The sequence below is a fragment of the Neltuma alba genome, unplaced genomic scaffold (genome assembly GCF_004799145.2).
Source record: "Neltuma alba isolate B1F8T4 unplaced genomic scaffold, ASM479914v2 tig00008029_pilon, whole genome shotgun sequence".
Taxonomy (NCBI): Eukaryota; Viridiplantae; Streptophyta; class Magnoliopsida; order Fabales; family Fabaceae; genus Neltuma; species Neltuma alba.
The window spans coordinates 37436-62291 of NW_021634929.1; the positions used below are offsets into that span (position 1 = coordinate 37436).

The 24856-nt window shown below is 36.6% G+C and overlaps 2 protein-coding genes across 3 annotated transcripts; one reads left to right on the forward strand and one right to left on the reverse strand.

Annotated features, from left to right (window-relative positions):
* The first annotated feature begins 640 nt into the window (after nucleotides 1-640).
* Nucleotides 641-3943, forward strand: LOC114753621 (serine carboxypeptidase-like 45). Its single transcript, XM_028942316.1, has 10 exons — nucleotides 641-927; nucleotides 1039-1140; nucleotides 1230-1325; nucleotides 2166-2258; nucleotides 2347-2417; nucleotides 2662-2943; nucleotides 3039-3163; nucleotides 3254-3346; nucleotides 3439-3556; nucleotides 3674-3943. Exons 1-10 carry the CDS (start codon nucleotides 681-683, stop codon nucleotides 3827-3829), a joined length of 1383 nt encoding a protein of 460 aa, XP_028798149.1. The 5' UTR covers nucleotides 641-680; the 3' UTR covers nucleotides 3830-3943.
* A 12188-nt stretch (nucleotides 3944-16131) lies between these two features.
* On the reverse strand, nucleotides 16132-20481 carry LOC114753626 (hydroxymethylglutaryl-CoA lyase, mitochondrial). 2 transcript variants are annotated; one of them, XM_028942322.1, is made up of 8 exons: nucleotides 19916-20479; nucleotides 19578-19641; nucleotides 19089-19268; nucleotides 18677-18757; nucleotides 18420-18583; nucleotides 17835-17971; nucleotides 17167-17282; nucleotides 16132-16658 (listed from the first exon to the last, which is right to left on the reverse strand). In XM_028942322.1, exons 1-8 carry the CDS (start codon nucleotides 20125-20127, stop codon nucleotides 16410-16412), a joined length of 1203 nt encoding a protein of 400 aa, XP_028798155.1. In that variant the 5' UTR covers nucleotides 20128-20479; the 3' UTR covers nucleotides 16132-16409. The 2 variants fall into 2 exon arrangements, with proteins under 2 accessions (XP_028798155.1, XP_028798156.1); XM_028942323.1 differs by lacking the exon at nucleotides 16132-16658 and adding an exon at nucleotides 16662-16733 and having other exon boundaries at nucleotides 19916-20481.
* Between the last annotated feature and the right edge of the window lie 4375 nt (nucleotides 20482-24856).

Below are 24856 nucleotides of genomic sequence, written 5' to 3' on the forward strand. Positions count from 1 at the left end.
AGGAGATCCCGCCTTCTAGCATAGTAGAAAACACGTTCTATTTCTTAATTTTTGCCTTTTCCCCATATAATGTAATCTGCAATTATCGTTGAACCCAAACAAGACCCGCTTCCCAATACCTGTCTCTCTCTCTCTCTCTTTTTCCCGCAGAAGTTTCTTGGAAGATGAATGAAAATTAGATTTAATGGAACTTGCACGATAGCTACCCCATCCAAATCCACATCCCAATCCAAATTTAAAAGAATATAAAAGGGCCAATTTGTATGCATAATGCTTGCGTCTATTCTCAGGGCATATGATTGCTATTGTACTGTAATCAGTGCTTAAACCCACTCCCTAAGTAAATCAAAAGCAAGCATCAATGCAATTGTGAACATAAAGGACTCTGAATCTCCCAAGCACACCCTAAAAGGATCAGACAAAAAGAAGGGGAAAATATTGATGAAAATAGTTTTCTCACACAACCCAAAGAAATGGACAAAATAACGATAACGCAAGAAGACAAGTCAATCACGCGTCCCTCTTGGAAAAAATATTCTTCTAGGCGTTAATTTAAATGTTCCAAATTCAAACACATCTTACAGGCACAGTTACCTTCCTTCTCTTAAAGCTTCATCTCCGTCACCCGTTCACACAGAACAGAGAAGGCCAAAATCAAAACCATATCTTCGGAGCTTACCATGTCGCCGCGACCATTTTCTATGGTTGCAACAATATTATTTGTTGTTGCACAAATATTTGTGACTGCAATTTCAGTTTCAGAAGATGATAAGATCAGCAGTTTGCCGGGGCAGCCGCCGGTGAAGTTCCAGCAATATGCCGGTTACATTACCGTCGACGACAAGCAGCAGAGAGCTCTGTTTTACTACTTTGCAGAAGCAGAAGTAGACCCTGCTTCCAAGCCCCTGGTTCTCTGGTTGAATGGAGGTATGATTTTACGGATAAACCAATATGGAAATACACATGATCTTTTCGGTCTCCTAAACGAAAGATGCAATTAAGATGATTTCTGGGTTTCTTGTTCTTTGGTTTTTGAAGGGCCTGGCTGTTCATCTCTTGGAGCTGGAGCTTTCGTTGAGCATGGTCCTTTCAAACCGACCGAAAATGGTCTAGTAAAGAATGATTACAGCTGGAACAAAGGTTAGTCCAAGACACCACACCAGCAACCAATATAAATTATAAAATGTAATTTGAATCCGATTTGCTGATTGATCTTCTCCTCTTTACAGAGGCAAATATGCTATACCTGGAATCACCAGCTGGAGTTGGTTTCTCTTACTCTGCCAACAAATCCTTCTATCGCTTTATCGATGATGAAATTACAGGTTCTTTCACTCAACTAATTTTGTGCCTGCTAGAATAGAATCTTCTCTCTGTTTTTTTGGGTCTGAACATGCTAAATTCTAAGTTGGACTAAAAATCAGGGTTACTAATCAATGTGTAGAATTAACGAGGCCTGAGTTTGCTATATATCTAAGAACCCGTTTAGTCACTGGAACCGGACTTTGGAAGGGAAACAAGAAAAAGCATTACCTCAATCTTGTTGTCTAGTTTATAGAACCCCTTATGGAAGACACAATCCATTACCACCAATGTGTTTATCTTGTGGAGAGGTGAGTCCGTCCGAAGATGGAAAGAATCATCGCCTCTGTCACTGGAGCATAATCAGGGGGCGCCGGGTGGGGGGGAGTCAAAGAGCAAATAAATAACCAACGGTTCAAACCAGTTGAGATCGATGGTGGAGATGCGGCCATTCTTATTCTGATCATAAAGTTGCCGATGTCGCCGACTTCGCGTCTGTTGCGTGGGTGTTCTGGCAATCTCTTCCATATCATGCGGCGGAACAGGGAGCTAGGGAAGACGCAGATGTGGACTTCCGAGTTCCTTAATCATGACGAGAGAAGATGGGCTTTGAGGCCCACTATGGCTCAACTCAGAATCATTTCATTGCTTTAAAGAAAAATCATTTTCCATTATTTTTTTGCCGGAAAAAATCATTTTTCATTAATATATGAAGCATTTACCCTCCAAAAAAATATATAAAATATTTAGTATAACCTTATAGTCATCATTTTAAAAATAACCTTACTTTTTGAAAGTATGAGTAACCTATCTCTATTCTTACTGACATGATTCATGAAACGGTGGCCTATTTTCTTCCACAGTAAAGGATAGTCTTGTTTTCCTTCAGCGTTGGTTCAATAAGTTTCCTCAGTACAAGAATAACGATTTCTTTATCACCGGAGAAAGCTATGGAGGTAGTTATCAAAGCAATACTTTTGATATAAATGAAAACACAGACACAGTCCCTAAAACTATAAAACCTAACACATTATTTATTTTCAGGCCATTATGTTCCTCAACTTGCCCAGCTGATTGTTCAAACTAAGACTCCGTTCAATCTCAAAGGGATCGCAGTGAGTATATGGGGGAAAAATAACACCCCTAAATCTTTTTAAAGTCCTATGAGCAAATTTTATATGAATTAATGAATTTAATTAAAATTACTTAATGCTTTTAAATTTTAAAATTATATTCAGTGAAATTGATTGATAAAGAAGAGGTTATTTAGTCAATTAGCTAGGGAATATATTAAAGGATATAATCATATGAATTTGAAGGTGGCAACAATTAGCAGTTAATATGTTGATTTTTATGCAGATAGGGAACCCTCTGTTAGAGTTTAACACTGATTTCAACTCAAGAGGAGAATATTTTTGGTCGCATGGACTAATATCAGATCTGGCTTACGAGAGCTTGACGACGACATGTAACTACTCCCAAATCAGGAGGGAAGCTCAAAGCGGAAGTCTCACTCCAGCTTGTGCAGGAGTTGGCAAACTATTGTCAAGCGAAATTGGTAAATTCGTCGATACCTACGACGTCACTGCCGATGTCTGCTTGTCTACCATAGATCAACAATCTTTAGTGTTAAGCCAATTGGTAAGCTTCATCTCTTTTTCCCCCCTTTTCTCGTACTCCTTGAAATACTTGTTTCCCGTTTCGTGAGGTTACTGAGTTGTGTTATTTGTGCACAGCAAGAAACGCAAAAAATAGATGTTTGTGAAGAAGATAAGACACATAATTACCTGAACAGGAAAGACGTGCAGCAAGCTCTTCATGCTAAGCTCGTAGGACTCTCCACATGGTCTGTTTGTAGCGAGTAAGTTATGTTCAGAATATAGCAAACCACCCAATTATCGAGTGATCTAGAGATCAGTTCCCATACTTAACTAGTTCCATACTGTTGCAGTGTTGTGAAATATGATATGCAGAATTTAGAGATACCAACAATTCCTATTCTTGGGAAACTTGTTGAGTCAGGCCTTCGAGTTCTTGTCTATAGGTAATTCAGTTTTATTGCTATTTCTGCTTGAAATGTACTATGATTCGTCAAAATCAAGATTTGATTTCTAAGAACAGTTCATGTATTTACAGTGGGGATCAAGATTCGGTGATTCCATTAATTGGGTCGCGAGCTCTGGTGAATGCACTGGCCAAGGAAATTAGATTCAAAACGACAATGCCCTACAGAGCCTGGTTTGAAGGCAAACAGGTTGATATTTTAATTACACCAAGAATATGGCTAGTCTTTTGTCTTTTTTTTTTTTAATAATTAAATTATGTCCCGACACCGATATAATTAATTGTTGGTTTTTGTATGTTTTATAAGGTTGCGGGGTGGACACAAGTGTATGGGGACATTTTGTCATACGCCACAATAAGAGGGGCGGCTCATGAAGCTCCGTTTTCACAACCAGAGAGATCACTTGTGCTATTCAAAGCATTTGTGGAAGGCAAACCACTTCCTGAATTCTCCTCTTCATGATTATGGATCACAAATATGTCTATTCACTATATTTAGCAAACCCAAAAATAAACTCCTGCCTGAACTTGTTACTGCTGAACTCTCTTCATTTATACATAGTTTTTTTCCTTTATATGTGTGTATATATATACACACACACTCTACCTACCTCCGGTCCTAATTATAAGAGTTAGTTGACTAATTTGAAAAAATTAAGAAAATAAGTTAAGTTAGTTGTTTGTAATAAATAAGTGTTGTCTTTTCTAAAATATCCTTGCTAATCAAATTTATTGGCTAGAATTACTATTATTAGAATGACTATCTTGGAAAAAAATACATAAATACGAGACAAAATATATTAGAGCCTTATAATTAAGATCAAAATAAAAGTCAACAAAAGTAGGGCTCGGTCTTAAATTTTGTTGTCGTGTAGACTCTCCAGTTGCTACGGCAAACGCTTGTACTATACGTAAGCTTGCTCCCAACTTGACCAGATCAATAAGAATCCAAGAAAATGCACCAACTAATTTTCTCAATTCGCGTTCAGGAATGAATAAATAAACAGAGCAAAACGAGAAGAAAACACGCGTCCCTCTCGGACTATGGTGTGAATGCAAAAATATTCTTCTAGGCGTTGATTTATGTGCTCCAAATTCAAACATATATCTTAGAGCTTCGTCTCCAACGCCAATTAATACAAACACAAAGAAGGCCAATCTCTTCAGAGGGATCATGGCCGCAACAAGTATTTGTGAATGTGATTCCAGTTCCAGAGGGTGATAAGATCAGCAGCTTGCCGGTGGCATTCGTCTCGGAGATGGATTCCGGCCATGCCCGTTGTTGTCGAAGTGGCTGAAGACATTGGCGACACTGGATCCTACGTGTCAGGGAAGAAATGGAGATATGGGCTCCGAGATCCTTCATTTCGTTGAGACGAGATGGAGATATGGGCTTCAGGGCCCACGTGTGAGAAGAAGATTTCACCAGGAGTCATTTTGTTGGTTTAGGGGGGAAAATATTTTTCACCAACATTTAAAATACTTGTTTGAATTTTATTTTGATACTAAATATAAGACTCTAATCTATTTTATCTCTCATATTTATTATTATTTTTTAATAGTTTTTGTAATAATAATAGTTCTAGCTAATATACTTAATTATCGAGGATATTTTGGAAAATATAACACATATTTATTACAAAGAACTAATTTAATTAATTTTCTTAATATGCTTAAATTAGTTAACTAACTTTATATTAAAACCAGAGTTAGTATTTATAATTCAAAATTTTAAAGGTTCATCGTTGGTATTTAATTCAAACGGTCTAATTTCATCATATGGAACTCTAAGCCTCAATGAACAACAAACCAGACTCCGTAACTAACGTCACGAAAGGTTTGTAAGTTATGGCAATTGAGGTGTCTTAAATTTTAATTTTCATGCAAATTCTATTGTAGATGTGCTTTATTTAAATTAAGAAAAAAACATTTATTTTTTAAGGCTTTTTTCGCCTTTTTCTAACCATGCAAATGAAGTTATGGAGGCAAAAAATAAAACATGAGTTAATGACAACGCTACCTACTCATTATTTGGTAGCAGCCTAGCAGGTCAGGAGCATAATGGTGTGTATGTATGTGGCCTTTCTTACGGGAGAAGAAGGATGGGCGGTTGAGTGGTCGGCAAAGAAGGAAAAAAAGAAGGATGGGTGTGTCAGCGTGAATCATAAATAAACCATTTCTCAGATGCATAGGTATTTTTTTATTGGAAGCAATCTTATTCGAGACACTGTACAGCACTAAATGTGGACACCTCTTCTAGCAGGAATTTAAACTTTAATTCATCATATTATAAAAGACTAATACTTTCTGTTAGACCTAATTTTTATTAGGAAAATGCTTTTTTTGTTCAAGAGAAAAAGAATTTGTGGCCGAATTCAAATCCCAACGGTTCAGATGGGCCCAATAGAAGTCCTGCCATAGGAAACGGGCGACCGTAGACCCAAGCGTCCAAGCATGGACCCAACAGAACTATTTGTTTATTTTTTCACCCTCGAAGTACTGTCAGGATTCAGACATGTTCCCAATAGAAATTGAGTCTAATAGAATAAGTTTGTTCCTCATCACATATTAAGGGCATATTAAGGGGGTGTTTGGATGCCTTTAAAATCATTTTTCAGAAGTACTTTTCCGCAAATCGAGACAATCTCCTCCATATATTTGCTTCGTATACCGTAAAAGCATTTCTGAAACCATGGTTTTGATCTTATCCAAACACCCCCTTAAATCAAGATTCGAATTTCAGTTAAAAAAGATACTCATATTTAGTATCTGACAATATCTTAAATAAAATTGCCTCGGACAACTGGGGGAAAAAATCGAGACGCGTCGCTGGAATAAAAGTGTTTTTCTTTTATTTCTTATAGGTATAAACCGTTCAGTTCATTTTAGTGGGTCCTACCCGGACTAGAAATAACTGGGGGCTTTATTAATTCAATATTTTTCGGTCGAAGATTTGAATTGGAATTATAAATTATTTGCACCAGGTGTTAAACAATCAACGTAAGAATTCAGTTTTCAATTATCTCTCATTTAAAAACAACTTATTCACGTTATGACTTTCAAACAGCGAGGATATTAATGATGTTATTATCGCTTAATTAAATATTATTCCATTCACGTTTCTGTTAGTTTGTCTTCCAATCATGGCCAGATCTCGCTCGGAATCGTCTTAAAGGCGCATCATTCTTGCGCAATATTATTGGTCCGCTTTATGCATCATTGACATTCTCATTCTTGATGCTAAACAAAATTACTTACAAAAATAATCCATCTTTAGATTAGCTGTATAAATTGGTCAGCTTTAGATTAATGATGTTAAATAATCTATTTTTAATTCATTCCACTAAATAAAATTCTAGATGTTACCCCTCGTTTGGTATGATGGAAGAGTTTTTGATGGAAGTGGAAGTGGAAGTGGAAATAGAAATGGAATTGGAAGTGGAAGTGGAAGTGGGTTTTAAAGTGTGTTTAGTATGACCATGGAAGTGTGGTATTATTTATAATTTATATTTGTATTTATAATAAAAGTACCAAAACACCCTCAGCTCAAAAAAAAAAAAGCTCTCTCTCATATTCATCGTCTTCTTCCTCCTTATCCCCTATCCACATGTTGAACTTCCCCCATGAAATCAGAATCAAAACCAGAAATCAATAATCATACTCAAATCAAACCCATATCTAATACACAAACCAATTTAAAAACAAAAAAAAGTAGAAGCATGAATACACGAATAGCATCCTCAGATCTACTGTCAAACTATCACCCCAGATCTGCCGTAGTGTTCTGCAAGTGTAGCACCGCTTGCCGTCACCATTCGCCATTCGTCGCCCATCGTCTGCCATTTGTCGTCCATTGTTCATTGCCCCATATCACAGATCGAAGAGGGAGAGCGAGTAGACAAAGAAACTCTTCAAAAACCAAAATTAGCAGTGAAGAATCATCGTCCGCCGCCGTCCTCCCACCGTCCTGTGTCATCCCCATGGTGGTCATCGGTTGTTTCAAGAAACAATGGTAAGAGGACAAAATAGTCAGAAATGCAGTTCCATGGAACTGGAACTGAGTTCCCGGGGGGTGAGATGGAACCGGGTTCCATCAATTTTGATGGAACTGAGTTCCCCAGGGAAGTGGGTTCACACCTACCAAACATACAAACATCACGGTTCCACTTCCACTTCTGCTTCCTGGCCTCCACTTCCATGCTACCAAACGGGGCATTAGTTACGGTTCAGGATGAAAGGGGAACGACATGCCAATGCTTACGAGATTTTTTTTAAAAATAAAAATTGAATTATTTTTTTAATATGCATGACATGATTGCGAGTGTCCTACATTTTAAACGGGTGAGAGTACATGGGGTATGGGTTCAATGTACTGGTGCTATTTAAGAGTTGACCCAAATATTTAAACTCCAGCATTCAAATCATGACATTATTTCAGTCTCCAGGCCCAGCTCCTTAATTAGACTCATAACAACTAATTGCAATTTAAGTTACTGTACTGAGACATGATAATGAATGGAAAAGATGATAATGCGATTCCAGAGGGTAACCCAAAAGAAATCAAAGGTGGAAATCTCAGAGACAGGTTGGCGATCATCATGGACGATCTGACCACTTAATTTATAGCAATGTATAAATAAAATTTTGAGGAGCCTTACCATATATTACCTTCGGTCCTAATTATAAGATTTCATTTATAGTTTACAAACGAGGTCTTATAATCAAGACCAAATGTAGTACTATTTCTGTTATTAATATAAGAAACAAATAGTTAATTTATGGATATTATAAAAATTAGTTAATTAGTTATTTTTAATAAATATACTTTGATTTTTTAAACCACCTTATTTAATCATGTGCATTAGAGCTGTCTCTTGTTTGATAAATTTCTTAATCATTGATACTACCTTCGATTCTTAATATAAAACTAGTTTAACTTTCAATTTAATCACAAATATAATACTGAATCCATCTCACATATTTATCTTTTTTTTAAAGACAGTTCTTGCAGTAGCTTCATATGTTAAATGTTTCATCATATGGTAGTTCTAACTAATACACATGATTAACAATAATATTTTAGGAAAGACAACACATATTTATTACAAACAACTAATTTATCTAATTTTCTTAATATAGTTAAATCAGTTAACCAGTTTTTATATTAAGTAACGAAGGTGATAGTTGACATGTGAAATTAACATGAATGCTTTAAATAAAAAAGTATAAATTTAGGAAGCACAGATTATACAGTATCTAAATGAACAACTTGTCGAGCTTAGCGTTTTTATGTAAGACCAGTTGCGTTGATGACCACATTTTTCACGTACTTAATTTGATGGACACAGGGCATCGAACGGAAGATGGCTGTGTGTTGTCCGTCAAAAGCAGAAGACGAACGGCGTCGATCTCAAGTTGATCTTGTCAGATTTACATAATCCACCGCCTTAAATTGACTTATTCTCAAATTGGCCTGTTCTCATGCATTGTCCAAAAAGCTTTCGTGAAGTTCTCTTGCCCGCGTCTGCACTGAGCAAACAGATAAAATTTCGTCTTTCCTTACGTTTCTGTCAGCTCACAGCCGCAATCCAAATCAAATGCCACTCAATCAAATTTCTCATCCTTTTCGTCTCTCCAAGCATCCAGACAGAAACTAAGACAGACACGGTCATATAAATATGATTCGAAAACCCTAATCAATGGTTAATAATAACGCTATTATCATAGATTACGTATATTTGGGGACTAAATCAGAAGACATGCATTATATATGCACACACATGTGTTATGTGTGTGCATGCTTTTTTATATAGCAGCGCCACGGTCCATGGTTCTTCCTGTCACCTTAGGGTATAAAAATTATATGTCAAGTTGACAACTTTCCATGGCTTTCATGAGCTAGTCGATCCAAACATTAAAGCAAGCAAAAACATAATCATTTCCGGCAAGAAAGTTAAGATGCGTGTTTTCTGAATTCGTCTCTCTCCCACCACTTTTCGTTCGTTCGTGGCCCACATCACCATTTTCTCTTCATTCATCCTTTGTATTTCTCATAATTTCTTCTGTCATCATCTTCAACCTAATTCCAAACAGGGCTTCAAATATACTTGCTACTTAAATTCTGCATATACCAGTCTCGCTTTATATACACATAGCAAAAGATGTATAGTATATTTCTGGGTCGCAGTAACATCACATAATATAATTGAACTCAGACTATTCAATTAAAGTAATGGACGTGTTTACTCCTTATTTTTTGACTTCATCATCTAGGAACTGGGCACATATATATATATTTTTGGGAGTTACAAGCTAAGGCAAGCAAAGCTTGAAAAGGTAGATATTGTTGAATCATCAGTCAATTTTGTATAGCCGCAACTTGGTGTGGAAATAGGGCATAATTATGCGAGTAAGTGAGCCAACATACTCATTTAACAAATCCGATGGAGAGTCTAATCACACGATTAGCTCGTTTGACGCAAAGCACGTTATTTGTCAAATAAATCAACTTCCTTAATTAACTTTGTTGAAATCCCATTGCCATGTATGCTTAAATTTAATTTCCATATGTTTTTGAAAGTTTTACGGTCAAAGACGTAACTGTAATTTTTTCCTCTGCAAGAAAAGAAGGCATTCATCAAATGATGTAGTATGTGGATACAAAATGACAGCCATATGGGAGTGATGGACCGATCTAATACATTTGACTCAAAAAAAATTCAAGTTGGACATACTCGTAAATATATTCAGCCTGAAAAATATCAGCTTTGAATTATTTATTCCCACTTAAAACATACATGATATTTGTCTTGAGCGTTTTGTCTTGGGAACTAGTTTCTGTGCTCATCATTTAATAGCACTACAGATCTGAATCGTTTATATCATATTTGAATAGTCTGAATTTGATTTATTTTTATTTTTGTGTTTAAAATAATTATCTTAATATGTATAGAATCTAAAACAAAAAATAATCTTTTAACTATCATTTTTTTAAAAATAATTTTTTATTTAAAAATAAATTTTTAAAATTTTTAAATTTGGACAATTCAAATCAGATATAAACATTCTAGATCTAATAAGTTTGAAATGCTAATCAAAGTAATATCACTAAAAGTAAGTCGTCGTTTGGCATATGCATGTATTGAACAGTAATAGTCAGTATTGTTTTTTTTTTTTGTTTTTAAATTTTTTTTAACTTAATTTACTTGGATCTGTATTCTTTAAAGCTTGAGTGTAAATAGTCTAAGATTTGATGAATTTAAAATACTCATCAAAATAATAAGTACTGAAATTGAGTCGTTCGTTGGCATATGCATGTACGGAACAATAGTAGTTAGTATTGTTTTCTTCTTCTTCTTTTTTTTTAATTTTTAACTTAATTTACTTCGATCCGTATTGTTTGAAGCTAGAAAGCTGCTACGTTGGCGATCAATTAAGACTCGACATTATTTTACGATAGAAAACGATGGTGTGGGAAAGTTACTTAAAAATAAATGCGCGAAACATGTTTGCTTATTTCACGCTGCATTTATTGTAATATAATTGATTCGGTATCAAACAGCTTTAACTGCAATTTTCAACATATATAGAAAAAAAATATAAAATCTTTGTTTTTCATGTTAAAAAATATCTGCAGGAGTCTGCGCGCTGGTCAATGTCAATAATGCGTCTGCACTCATATGATGCAACAGTGAAACAATTCGACTGTTTTCTGGACCTTCGAATTGTAAAAAGTTTAACAAAATAAATCTGAAATGGGTTTTTGTTTGATTGGATTAGGAATAATAATTCATTGTCGAAGCGGCGATCGACCTGAAAGTGACGCAGGGTGGTTAAGTGGCTGTGTGATTAAGAATAATCATAATTCCACGATATTCTCCTCTTTTACATTACACACATACACGTGTGATATACAATATTTGAGATATATGAATATCCCATCATCAAATAATTTAACTTTAGATGATATATGGCATGGTGTTCGTATAAAGAATTGTCGAAATTAAAGACGTTATAAATAGGGGAATCCAGCGAGGAGTTAAAGAAGAGCCAAACAGTGTGCAAACTTTGACAAGAAGCTTTGGGTGTGTGTGTGCTGGCCATTTTAACTAGAACTTTAGGAAGTGAATTGGGAAGCTTTCATTTCACTTTAAGCCATCACTCAAAACCCTTCATTTTTGTCTCTCACTTTTTCTTCTCTTTTCCTCCCCTTTCTTCTCCTTTCCTGCTACTTTCTTCCTTGCTGCGTGTGTTTGTCTTTGGGTTGAGTGAGACAAAACCCGGCTCTGAAATCTGCATTTTCTTTTATTTTTCAACATATAACCAACAAAGTGTGGCACCAAGTTCCAAGCATTTTGACTCTCCCCCACTTCATTTGACTTTTCCACTCTGTTCCAACTTCTACCCATAAAGACTTCTTTAATTTCTTGCTCGCATATAACAACCCCCCTTCCTCTCTCTCTCACTCACCGTCACCTTCACCTTCACCTTCGTTGTCAAGTCTCGAGAAGAAGATCGATCCTGGGTGGTCAGTGAAGATCTCAATCCCATGCGATGGTTTGTGCAAGGAGCAAGAAGCAGACGGGACTGATGGTTGTGCTGTTTCTGATCCTCCTTACGCTTTTACAATTCACCATTCCATGCCTTGCTGCAAAATCCAGATTTCACAGTTTCGAAGCTTCTTCTGGCTCCGCTTCTCAGTTCAGACCTGGTCACTCCCCTCCTGCCTTCAAAGCGAATACAAACAATAAAGATCATGATCAAGTCATTTTCGGAGCAGACAAGAGGAAAGTCTACACAGGTCCGAATCCTCTACACAACAGATAAGTACGTTAGCAGAGATGTAAGCCTCCATTTCTCTCCCTTGCTTGGTCCAGTTCTAGGTTTCCTCCTCTCAAATCCTTTCTGCTTCTTTCTTTTCTTTGATTTTTTTCAACTTCGCTTATTCGTGATCTGCCGTCAAGTTTGCGGATGTATATACTATGTATAAGAATTAGGATTGAGATTATATTATTGTCGAGAGAAAAATATTTATGAATTACTATTGAAAAAAATAGTGAGATCCTTTGCCAACCGTTACTTTATGAATATATCAACTTGTGCCGTGCCGTGCCGTCCATTCCATCAAGCTATTAATGGGGGCTGTTTGCTGGTGCGACCAATTAATATTATTGTCTGCTTTTGCTTTTAGATTCTGAACCGTGTTCGTATGCATGCGCGTCCTCTTGTCCTCTCCGCTTTTGATTTCTTCCCAGAAACTCTCACATAATCATCATTAGGTTCTGCATATAAATAAATAAATCTACCCTCCAAGGCTTACAGTATCACGCATGTAATACGGTAGAAACTCCGCCGGTAATGTCTGTACCACGTTGTACGTACGTGCAGTGTCTACATATATGGCAACGAAAGATTCTGGTAAAATAAACAAGTACGTTAATTCATAGTATAGCTTGCTTTGCTCAAATATATAGTCTCGTTCGGTTCACTATATCTGAGTCATATAAGACTGGCTCAATCTATTATCTATCATTACACCCAAGCAGCCTTATTCGCCGCAGTAAAAGTTGATCTCAGCATAGAGAACTGTAGGGTGATCTACACTTGTCTTTTGGAGATTTTAATTTTACTATATATATAAAGTGGAAATGGGTCATGTGTTATAAAGATTTGATCCGTGGATGTAAATGAAATTTTTCAACCACAATGAAGACCTTTAATCATGAAGTTGAGCAAAAATCAAATTCCGACGTCGCTAGCCGTCGAACCAGTCGTCTAAATTTCTTTGTCGTGATTATGATTGCGGACCCACTGCAAGCTGCATTTTTTTATCATAAATTTGTGAAATGTGTAAAAGAAAGAATAAATATGCATGTGAATTATGCAAACGCATTATGTTACGGTTCAGTCCAACCACTCCTGTATTATGCATAAAACATACTAATCATCAAAGGCCTAGTTCAACGAACTTTAGTTAATCTCTACACAGCCAAATGCGTTGCCTTTCGCTAATCTCACAATTTTTCTTCGTCGTCACGTATTTGTAACCCTCCAACAATTCATTGAAGCACCTGCATTTGCCTTCTTCAGTACCTCTTAACTGATGCGCAGTTCAGTTGGTTTGGGTTTGGAAGATATTTGGCCTAAAATACTTCTTCCGTTCCTTATTATAAGAGACATTTGATGCTCATGGCATGTTCCTATATATAAGAGACACTTAAAAGTTGTCTCTAATTTTTTGTGTTGATTTCCTATTTTACCCATATTTATTTTATCTCTAATTCACACTCTCTCTCCTTCCCACTTCTCTTTCTTTTAATAATTTAATTGTTCTCTCTCATGCTCTCTCTTTATTAATGAGGGCATTTTTGGGAAAAATTATACTTTTTACATATTATTGTTCTTAACTAATTTTAACTGTTTTTTTGATCAACGTAATTTGATTATTCGTCTCTTATAATAAGGAACGGAGGGAGTATAATCGTTCTGAGAACGGATATTTCTCCATCATCATTTAAACTGCTGTTTTCTCTTGGGCAGTGGGAACAATTCCTTGTGGCTGCAAATTTTTCAGGAGAAACTACGTTATGGAGCCTCCAACAAACGGCCAAATTGGACATTCAATGCGCATTAATTACATTTTGCATTTCTCGAGCAAATTGGTGAGATTTAAAAAAGGGAGGGAAAAAACTTCTCGCAGTTCCCTTTTCACTTCTCTCTTCTATTCACGAACCACATCTTAGGATCCGAAGGTTGAAATATTTACGTGTGGAAGGGCACAGAAACGTTTGCTAATTGAGGACACATAAAGAGCAGAAGCCTTAGGATCCGAAAAGAGTCACTCCAACCTGAGAGCACGTCAAGTCATTTTCTGACAACAGAATGTCATAGCAACGAACAAGCATAAATGTGCTCGACAAGATTGGCATTTAAAGTATGTTTCGCATTATTTGAGAGAGCTCCATATTTCAGTTCTCTTTAACGAAGCAAACCTTTAATGGCGCTTTCAGAGTGCTTTAAAAGTTTTTCTCCTGTGCCTTAGATCCATCAACTCGAGAAGGGGTTGAGGATTTCAAAGTCATGACAGTTCGACGCGAAAATGAAGAGAACGGAGGCCAACTGGTAAGCAAAATCTGCGCTTTTAGTGGAATCATATTGATGAAATGCTTTGACTATTTCATCAAAAGCACATAGAGAGAGCAGGCTCTCAATCTCACCTGGTACGTTACGAATATGATGAATGGTGTTTTGTCGGTTGGATTATGTCTTCCCGTTTGAAAAATACGTTCTCTTCTTCTCTGGTCCCAACCCAGGTAGCGTACGACTAGATTTTCTTTATGTTCTTTAAGAAACGAAGGTTCAACTTCATGATTACTGATTAAAAAAAAATTTATGTTCCGTGGAATGATTATTGATGATGTTAATCCATGCAGCCACGTTCTCATTTAGCGTCGTAAGACTTGTTACTATTCATAATCGTTGTGCCGTAAGCTTCCAATGAAGTGAACGGCATCCGATCCATGGATAATTGAAAATACGATACCCAGAATTTCAAACATTATGTCCTCGGATTCTTGTTCTTCGAATATCAGCACTCTTGAACAACCAAACAGCAATGTTCATAATTAGCCGCACTTGAAGATTTTATGGTATTTTATGGTGAAATTTAAATCAAATCAGTGACCTCAAACTGAATTGCCTGCACAATCAGGCCAGTTGCAGACCAGGATGCAGCGTATTAAATTTGGAACTACTTTTCTTTCACCAGAAAAACTGTTTTTTCGACATGGGAAAGATTATTGAAACAAAAGCAAGGAGACAAACAGCCCAGAGCATTGAAAGCGGGTTTGAATGCCCCGGTTCAAGTTGGAGCAGGTGCACGGTTCTTCTCCCAGGACATTCAACAGCCCTTTCAAAATATTACTGCCAGTATTGCTTTTCGGCCAACTAGTCCCTCACACATACTAGTGCTAACAGAAATGCTCTCACTGGGAGCAAATCAAGGAAGGATGAATATAAAATGACATTCAAACTTTCATAAAGGCTATTATTGCGCGGGTTAGAATTGTTTAAGGGCCTGTTTGGATGCTCCAAAACCTTGGTTTCAGAAGCACTTTTCCGCAAAACGAGGTAACCTCCTCCACATATTTACTTCGTAATCCGTAAAAGCACTTCTGAAACCATGGTTTGGTTTCTATCCAAACACTCCCTAAAAGCAAGAGGAGGAGCTGAGGTTTCTCAGGCAGTCACCCTACAGGCACCTCTATTATATCGTACTCCCTCCGTTCCTTATTATAAGAGACATTTGATGCTTATGGCATGTTCCTATATAGAGACACTTAAAGTTGTCTCTATTTTTGTGTGTTGATTTCCTATTTTACCTATATTTATTGCCTCTAACTCACACTCTCTCCTCCTTCCCACTTCTCTTTCTTTGAATAATTTATCATTGTTCTCTCTCATGCTCTCTCTCCTTATTAATGAGGGCCTTTTCGGAAAAAAAATTATACATTTCACATATTAATTGTTCTTAACTAATTTTAACTGTTTTTTTGATCAACGTAATTCGGTTATTCGTCTCTTATAATAAGGAACGGAGGGAGTAGTAATTAATTGTGCAGTCAAAGCCGACCATTCTCTCTCTGACTCTCTCTTCAAGGGTGGTTGGCCTTTAACCCTTTGTCCCCAATCAAAGAACCACCCTGCACGTTTTTTCTCTCGTCTTTGGAGAAATAAACAGCATTCGTCATGAAAAAACACGACGAGTGCGCAGGGGATAATTGATACGCATACTCGGTAAAACTGTATCAAGGGTCGAGATACTGATACCTTCCTATATAGCAGTATGCTGTTAGTAAAAATTAAATTAAATTAAATTCTGTATAACTGTGTGCTGTTGATACTCATAGCGGAGCAGGCATCCCCCGTTTCATGATTATGGGTTAGCTAAGCCGACGGCACATACTCTGTACGAATGGATCATGACAACAAATGGATACAAGTTGCGATGTGGGTGAACATGTCCATCATGGTAGCGACAGTACTCACAGTTTGGAGGCATTAGCTGTAAGTTTAGTCAAGGCAGTTGCGGCTTTAGAACCAGAAGCACGGCCTAAATGCTTGCAGATATACTCCCCGGCCACCATAAGCTTTCGAAGGTCAACATTGGTTTTCACTCCCAGTCCATTCAACAAGTAAACAACATCCTCTGTCGCCACATTCCCGGTTGCACCCTTCGCATATGGGCAACCCCCAAGACCAGACACCGATGAATCCACTGCGCTGATCCCCATCTAACAACAATTCACCACATTACCAATTAATTGTAAACTGTCTTCAAACATATGAAATCACACACCTCATTCTTCCTAGAACACACAATTTTTTGTAAATTACAAGTCTTTAGATTAACTAAAGAAGTGGTTCCTGAGCCACACAGAATGCGAACAAAGAGATTTAACTTCATTTAAAAAAAAAAAAAAAAAAAGCTTCTACTTTGTAACTCCTAAAACCACAATGTTAACGGCTTCAAAACAGTAGAATTCCACAAGTTTAAATATGTATGCGATATCTCTATAAGTTACCATACATATTTATGTAGACAAATGGGTAATAGCAGATGCAGTAAACCTCCCATCTGTGGTTATTGTCAAAAAGATTCAGTTAAACACAAAAATTAATTTGCGACACAAATAGGGCATGTTGAATCTTTTTTTTTTTTTGGCCGAGAAATACAGCATGTTTAATCAAAATCAGCATCCAAATAATTCTTCCAAATTTGGAAGGGAAAAAAAAAAATACCTGAAGTGAGACAAGAGTATTTGAAAGTGCCTGACCATAAGTATCATGAAAATGAACAGCAAGTTTGTCAACAGGGACAACATCAAGAACAGCTTCAAGCATTGGAATGACAGTACCTGAGAAGATGAGAAAAACTGAGTCAAATTAGACCTCATGATAAATCAAAACAGCCTGGATAGCCATAAAAGTTATATAAAATGTTTATATTAGACCAGAGTTCACAGAATACTAAATGACAACAGGCAGTTTTGGTAGATGTTTGCACGAATAATGATCTGATAGGAAACATTTAAAGAATATTATGGCTATATTGGACAGAAATATGCCCTATTTTTTTCCCTTGAAATGTCTCAAACCTTAAACATCTCATCATATGCTCCAGATAAAATGGCACCTAAACAGCAAACCCCTACTTAAGACAAAAGAAAAGGAACCCTCATTTGAAATGATATACAACATAATTCATCATGCACACAGTAAAGACAACTTGATAGTCTATTGACTTTCAGATCTGCCGCAACCAAGCAAAATAAGATTAGCCAAAGAAGTTAGGCCAAGATAGATAAAATCGATAGCCCATACCAAAATCCTCTAACACGGAAGATGGATACAGAAAAACCGCAATCAAATCAACCCCTACAACAAAGAAGACAGTTTTGAACAATTACCAGGCGTGCCAACACCAATGGTATCGCCTAGTGAGATCTCTGAGCAACCCATATCATACAGTGCTTTTGCCACGTATGCTACTTTAGCTGGAGCAACAAATCCTTCCAGAGGACACCCCACAACACAAGATATATATCTGAAGTAAACGGAATTCTGTTACAGGAATAATCATATAAAATGCCAATGATAAAGCTGAAATCTAAAAGTCAAAAGATGAGAAACAGGCTGTTGTTTTAAGCTTATTCAAAATCTCAAAAGGAAAAAACAACAGATAGTGATAGAGGCATCTTGAAATCTAAAACACAGTATCAACAAGCAAACCAGTTCTATAATTTAAACTATCTTTCACGCCATGCCCAAGCCCGACAGGCAGACGTTCAATCACTACCAGAGATAATGCAAATCAGATTTATAACTTAAATTTATTATATAAGCTTCAAGTCTCTATTAAACACTACGATATCTCACAAACACAACAAGCAATTTATACAATTCAAGCATTCTTTAAAATCAGTAAGCAAACATCAGAATATACTTTTATCATTTATCTTTTATCCTATCCAGTAAAAAGTATAGTAAAGTACCCACGAACAGGGATTGAGAGCTTGCTAGCAGCTGAAGCAATATCACGGCATCGAGCAAGATTATCTTCAATGCTACAGTTTAGATTTGCCTTAGAGAATGATTCTGAAGCTGCAGGAAAAACAGCCACTTCCTTTGCACCAGCAGCAACAGCCGCCTCAAAACCCTAAGATAATGGATCCCATAATTAATCCCACACATAAATTTTGACTCACTCATATATTATATATTTCACCGGTGATCCATGAAAAACTCTTACTTTAAGATTTGGAGTTAAGACAGGAAATCCAGCACCATCAACATTCTGAATTGCTGCCATTACATCCTTTGCGTCTGCAAGCTGAAATTCAGTCACAAACGATTTTGAATTAGATTAAAACACAAATGAGGGAATGTTCTATCTTCCATCACATAGTACACCATGCACAAGATACACTGAAGAATAATTTTATACATATGCAATAAAACAAGTACTAGGAATAGGAATTGCAAACTGTGTTTTGTTGGTTTGTTCGATTAACTTCAGCTTATAGTTAATTGATGAATGACAATCTTCATATCACTAAATCAAGAACTAAGTGAAATATCGAAATAATAACAAAAAGAATATAATACCAGGGGGAGAATTGCAAACTGTGGATTGTCTTTCAGAAAATCAAATCTGCTCTTACCTGGGGTACCCATTTTGGTGACACAAAACTTGTGGCCTCGACAACAGGCAACCCAGAAGAAACTAGCAGTTTTATCAATTCAACTTTCACGACAGTAGGAACTATATTCTTCTCATTCTGTAATCCATCCCTTGGACCAACCTCCACTATCTTCACATAATCTGGAATACTTTTAAGTAACTGAACCATTGTACGTACTACAAAGTATTAGTAACAAATTCTCAAAAATAAATAAATGAGTTAATGCAGAGAGGAACTAGTCAATTCAACAGATTTATCAGAACATAGTTCTACATTGGCATTAAAAGTTTAAAATTCGATATAGAAAAAAAACTCGCTGTCGTTATTTTTATATTAAAAAAATGTATGAAATGGATACCATAATTATGTACCAGGTCACCCGGGACATTTTCCTTGCTTAACTACAAATTTCAGGTTAATATACATCACAATACCAAAAGGAAAACTCTGTGCATAAATCAGATGTACCTTACTAGAGAACTCCTTTGCAGTAAATCGATCGCTGCCATCAGACGTAAAATGACGAACTCCCCTGCAGCAGGGACAACGACCATTATAAGAATACTTCCAAAGATATACATCTGAAATCAAATTCGCACGTGACATCGCAGAGGAAGAAGAGAATTAAGCAATGACGGAGTGAAATATGTAATGACTAGCTAAAAGTGATAAACATGTAGTCTCATATGTCAAAGCAACTGGCATTGTAACAACAGGAGATGGGCATAAAACCTCGAAATTAATCGTTCAGTCAAAGGAACAATATTGATAACTTTCTGAAATGACCTGCAAAAGAAATGGCTTACTTGCCACTTTTCCAAAAACAGACAGCATCTAATCCATTAGCTCCAATAACGTTAGCACAAGCGCTATGATTCCAGATTTTGTCGACTCCAGCACTTGAGACCCCAGTCATTAAGCGAGGAGAATCCTCCAAGCTTGGCATCGTCAAAAGCTGGAGGCGATTAAAGAACAGTCCCCTTTGCAAAATCCTATGCGCACGCATGTTTGCAAACATTTGATCACTTTAAGAAATTGCGAGTTGCCAGCCGGACTTATATAAATTGAAAACCAACCAACTCCAGCTAGAAGAAACACATGAAATTCAGTATCATGAGAAAAGAAGGTGGGGGAAAGCAAGTCCTTGATGACGATAAAGAAGAACCCGGCTGAAACACAAGGAAAAGCTACAGCCAGCAAACAAATCAATGTGGGTTTGATCCCCGAAACAAATCCAGAATTCAGATCACACGAGGCGGAAGTATAAATCCTAGAATGGATAGGAGAGATAGAAAGGAGATGAAGTGCGGGAGCTGAAGAGGATGGGGATGGGAGGGATAAACTAAATTAATAGAGAGAGTGACGAAATTGATAATGCAGTTCGTTATTTCAGTCAATGGAGGATCGGCTGAAGAGAGACCAAAATGACGCAGTGGAAGCTGCGCGTAAAGTAGAGGGCCCATTCAAAAGGATTAATGTTGGGCCTTAGTCGAACAACATTGGGCTTTCGACTCGAGTGAATCACCTTATAATCACACAACATAGGACCAGCAGCGTGAGAAAGAAGTCCGTATTTATAATTCTTTCGGCAACCAGCGGGGGATTGGCTCTGAGGTGTCATTTATCACATTTAATATCTGACGGTATCTCGAATAAGATTACTCTATATCTATACTTTAGCAAAGAGCTCTGAAACCCAGCTCATTATTAAAAAAAAAAAAATTGTTTTTCCCCCTTTTTTCTAGAAGAAATCCAAAGAGAAATTAAGAGGGGAGTTTCAGAGACAGCCGGGGGATCATCATGGATGGTTTGACCGCGGGATTTGCAGCAACGCATGGACGACTTCGAGGAGTCTTTCCGTGCGCGCATATTTGAGTCAAACAGTCAATGACGTCTGGGCTCGAGAACGGAGAGGCCAGAATGAATTAGTGGGCCCATTCCAAAGGTTGATATTGGGCTATTGTGGAGCTACACTGGGCCTTCGTGTGAAGCGGGTGGCCCAGATTGGAAAACCAAGTACTTAATGAGCGACACGTGGTTCAACCTTGATGGAGGGAATGAATGTAACAGATGCATGCATGTAGCGTATTGAATGGAATTAAATGCTCTTGAAGAGTATAGATATAGTTTGTGCTGGAGCAGGGATGATTGAGAGAAGGGAAGAGAAGGAAGATGAAGAAGGAAGGGGTGTCATTTGGAGTTGTGATGGTCGTGGTGGTGGTGAGTATCAGTATGATGTGTGTTGACGGAAGAGGAAGAGGAGGGGGTGAAGGGGAGGAGGGGGTGTGGAGGATATGCAGGCAAGAGATGGGAGCATGCGTCAGCAAAGAGGATTGCGCATTCAGGTGTGCTGCAGCCCACCCTGGGGGTCAAGGCGCCTGCAAGTACTCCCTTCTCTCTTTCTCCCCTCACGGGAATCCCTGTCTTTGCAAGTTCCCTTGTTAACTTCCCTCATATATATTTTCATTATTATATATATCCCCAGTAAATTAAAAATCTGTTTTTTCATTTTTCATTTTTCATTTGCACTTTGCACATTGCTACTGCTCTTTTGCTTCTAACAAACCACAATTTTCGTACAAAGGATGATCAGGTGATGAGAACTTGGCTGTGTTTATTAAACTGAGATTACCAAGGAGATCCAACCCATACACGAGTTTTATGAAATATGATGAGTCTAATGTGGCGACATTTCCAAAGGCCGACATAGATATGATGTGGGGAACGCTATTCATACAGGCCACGTTAAAAAATTATTTATATGCAGTGATTAACAGATTATTTAATACTCGAGTTATATGAAAATTTACAAATGCTCATGATTCAACGCCATGTCATGCATCTCCGCTAATGTTTCACGTCTCCTAGTATCTCCTTAATGAGGATTTATCATGGAAAGACTGAAACCAATTTAACGGAAGCATTAATAACTCTATAACATCAGAATTTTCAGCAAAATTTAATCTGTAAAAAAATATTTTAAAATATTGACAACCAAGATTCTAGAAATATATATTTAATACATATACAAAAATTTAGAAAGCATTTTTTTACAACAAAAAAACTCTCAATACTTTTTACACACGTATTTAAGAAGTATCGACACATATTAATATTTGTTGGGATACCAACATATATAGATACCTCAAACATATTTTTTTGGCCAACGAGACGCCTCAAACAATTTTAAGCATTAGTGGTATTTCAACCAAAAAACAATTTAGAGATTATAAACTTACGATAAAGTGCGGATCAAAAACCCTCTTCGTGCTCCCCGACCCGTTCCTCGCCTCCCTCTTCCATTCTGAATTCCTCCCACATATTAAACTAAAATATATTATGTATTTGCCTACAATAGTTAATATATATATATATATATATATATTTAACATATACAGAATTATATGCCTTGTCAATTTAACAATATATGTGTGTGTATATACTGTGCGTGCGTGTGTAGAAAATACATATTCTCATTAACATGATACTACCTCCAGTCCTTAATACAAGACCCCGTTTGACTTTTATTTTGGTCCTAAATATAAGACCCCAATCTACTTTGTCTCTCATATTTATATATATATTTTTCAAAGTAGCCCTTCTAACAATGATAGTTCTAGTCAATACACTTAATTAGTAATGATATTTTAGGAAAGATAACACCTATTTAGGACAAATAACTAACTCAACTTACTTCTTTAATCTCCTCAAATTAGTCAACTGGCTCTTATAATTAAGACCGGAGGTACTATATATTAATTACCTATGATTCCACACAATGCAGTAGAAGAGAAAGAATGCGCGATAATTAAATAGACGTGAAATTAAAGTGTTTAGATATATTATTAAATTATGATAAATTATAAAGAAAAATTAATCTTTTAGTGCTTGTAATTTTAATTCATTTGTAACTCAATCCTTACAATTTTGATTCTGTTGTAATTAAGTCCCTGAAATTTGACTCGCTGTATCTTGATCCCTATTTTTTTTTACCCATTTTATAATTTAATTCTTGTGTTTTAAAAAAATGAAATTATATACTCCTTTGGTCCTGAATACAAATCTAATTTTGTAGTGTAATTTACACTACAAAATGAGTATTATATTTAGGATTAGAGGAGTATATAATAGAGGGACTAAAATATAACATAGTTAAGAATATAAAAACCAAGTTACAATGAGTTAAATTTTAGGAACTGAATTATAACTAAGTCAAAATTATACAGGCTAAATTGCATTGAGTCAAAGTATAAGGATTGGGTTACAAATGAGTTAAAATTATGAAGGCCAAAGATTAATTATACCAATTATAAAATAATAGGTAAAGAGTACTTTAGAGGTAAACTTTTTTAAAAAGCAAAAAAAAAGAAAAAGCGAAGGGTATCACATGTGTGTTCACTGATGATCTTAAATATTGAATAGCATTGATTGCGTTAACAATAGTCAAACCAGACTGGCTATAAGTGCACGCATAGGGAGACACGAGGAATGCAGGAAGAATAAGTGGTGGTAACAGATCGAGAGTTACAGGGGAGCCGAAGAAGATGATGAGGAAGCAGTCAATCATTTCCTCGTGCATTATTCTCATCCTGGTCATTGCTCTGGGTAAGTTTCTATGTTCTGTGCTATTATTACTTTATTCGAGTCTAAATACGTACTTGTCTTGATTTGGTGTGAGCACGAATGAGTGAATGAAACAGTGGGGACATCAGAAGCAGAGGTGGGGATAGAGATACCAGGAAGGTATTGTATCAGAGACTTCGGAGCATGTGGTGTGAGCATGTTCATCTTTTTCGTTCCTTCCCTAATCCCTCTTCCTATATCCTTGTTTCCCATGATATAATAATTTACTATCCTTGATTATTACTAAACAAGAATCGAGATGGGTGCCTGTGAGTTTGAGAGATTTTTTTTTTTGTGGGTTCACTTTTCTAACACCCTCGGGCCTCGACCCAGCCCAATCTAGTTATTTAGAATCTGATCATATTAAATAATTACTGCTTCCTATCCTAGTTATAAAATTCCGTTTTAGGACCGGAAGCAGTATTTCACAAATCACTATTGCTTTGAAAAACCCAAATTAATTATAGCACGTTTCTTTCGGGAATTAACTGAATGGATGGCAATAGATAAAAATTTCAAAAATAAATTAGAATTCAGATTTATGTTTCATGCTTGTATAATATAAGTTTTTTTTAATATTAAGAGAGGTGTTTCTGAAACAAAGGGGGCATTATGTAATTTGAATAAATAAATAGTGGAACACGTTTCACCGGGGGGGAAAAAAACATATACTCATGCGAAATGCCACGACCCAGAAAGGCGTTGCATCTCCAAAATGCCACTGCCGGTTTCCTTCTTCACTCTCCTCCCTCTTTCTCATTCCCTTCAATCGATACACACACACACTTTCATGCATTATTATTATTATTATTATTAGTACTGCTGCTGCTGCTAATATTGGTAATTAATTTATCATGTTCCCCCTCCCACGGTTCATATAATAATAATTTAAGTCCCTCTATCGCTTTGATCGTCTTCTCCGTAATGCCTGCTATGTCTTCATCACCAAAATATATAATAATATAACCATTATCGCTCGTTATTGAAAATCAACTGTTCCGGTAGAGCCGGTAATATGGGTTGAGTCCACGGGTTCAACCCACCAACCCACTAACAAGTGGCGGGTTGGGTTGATAAAAATTAGGACCGTTTTAAAATGGAAGTTTGAGTCCATAACCGCCAAG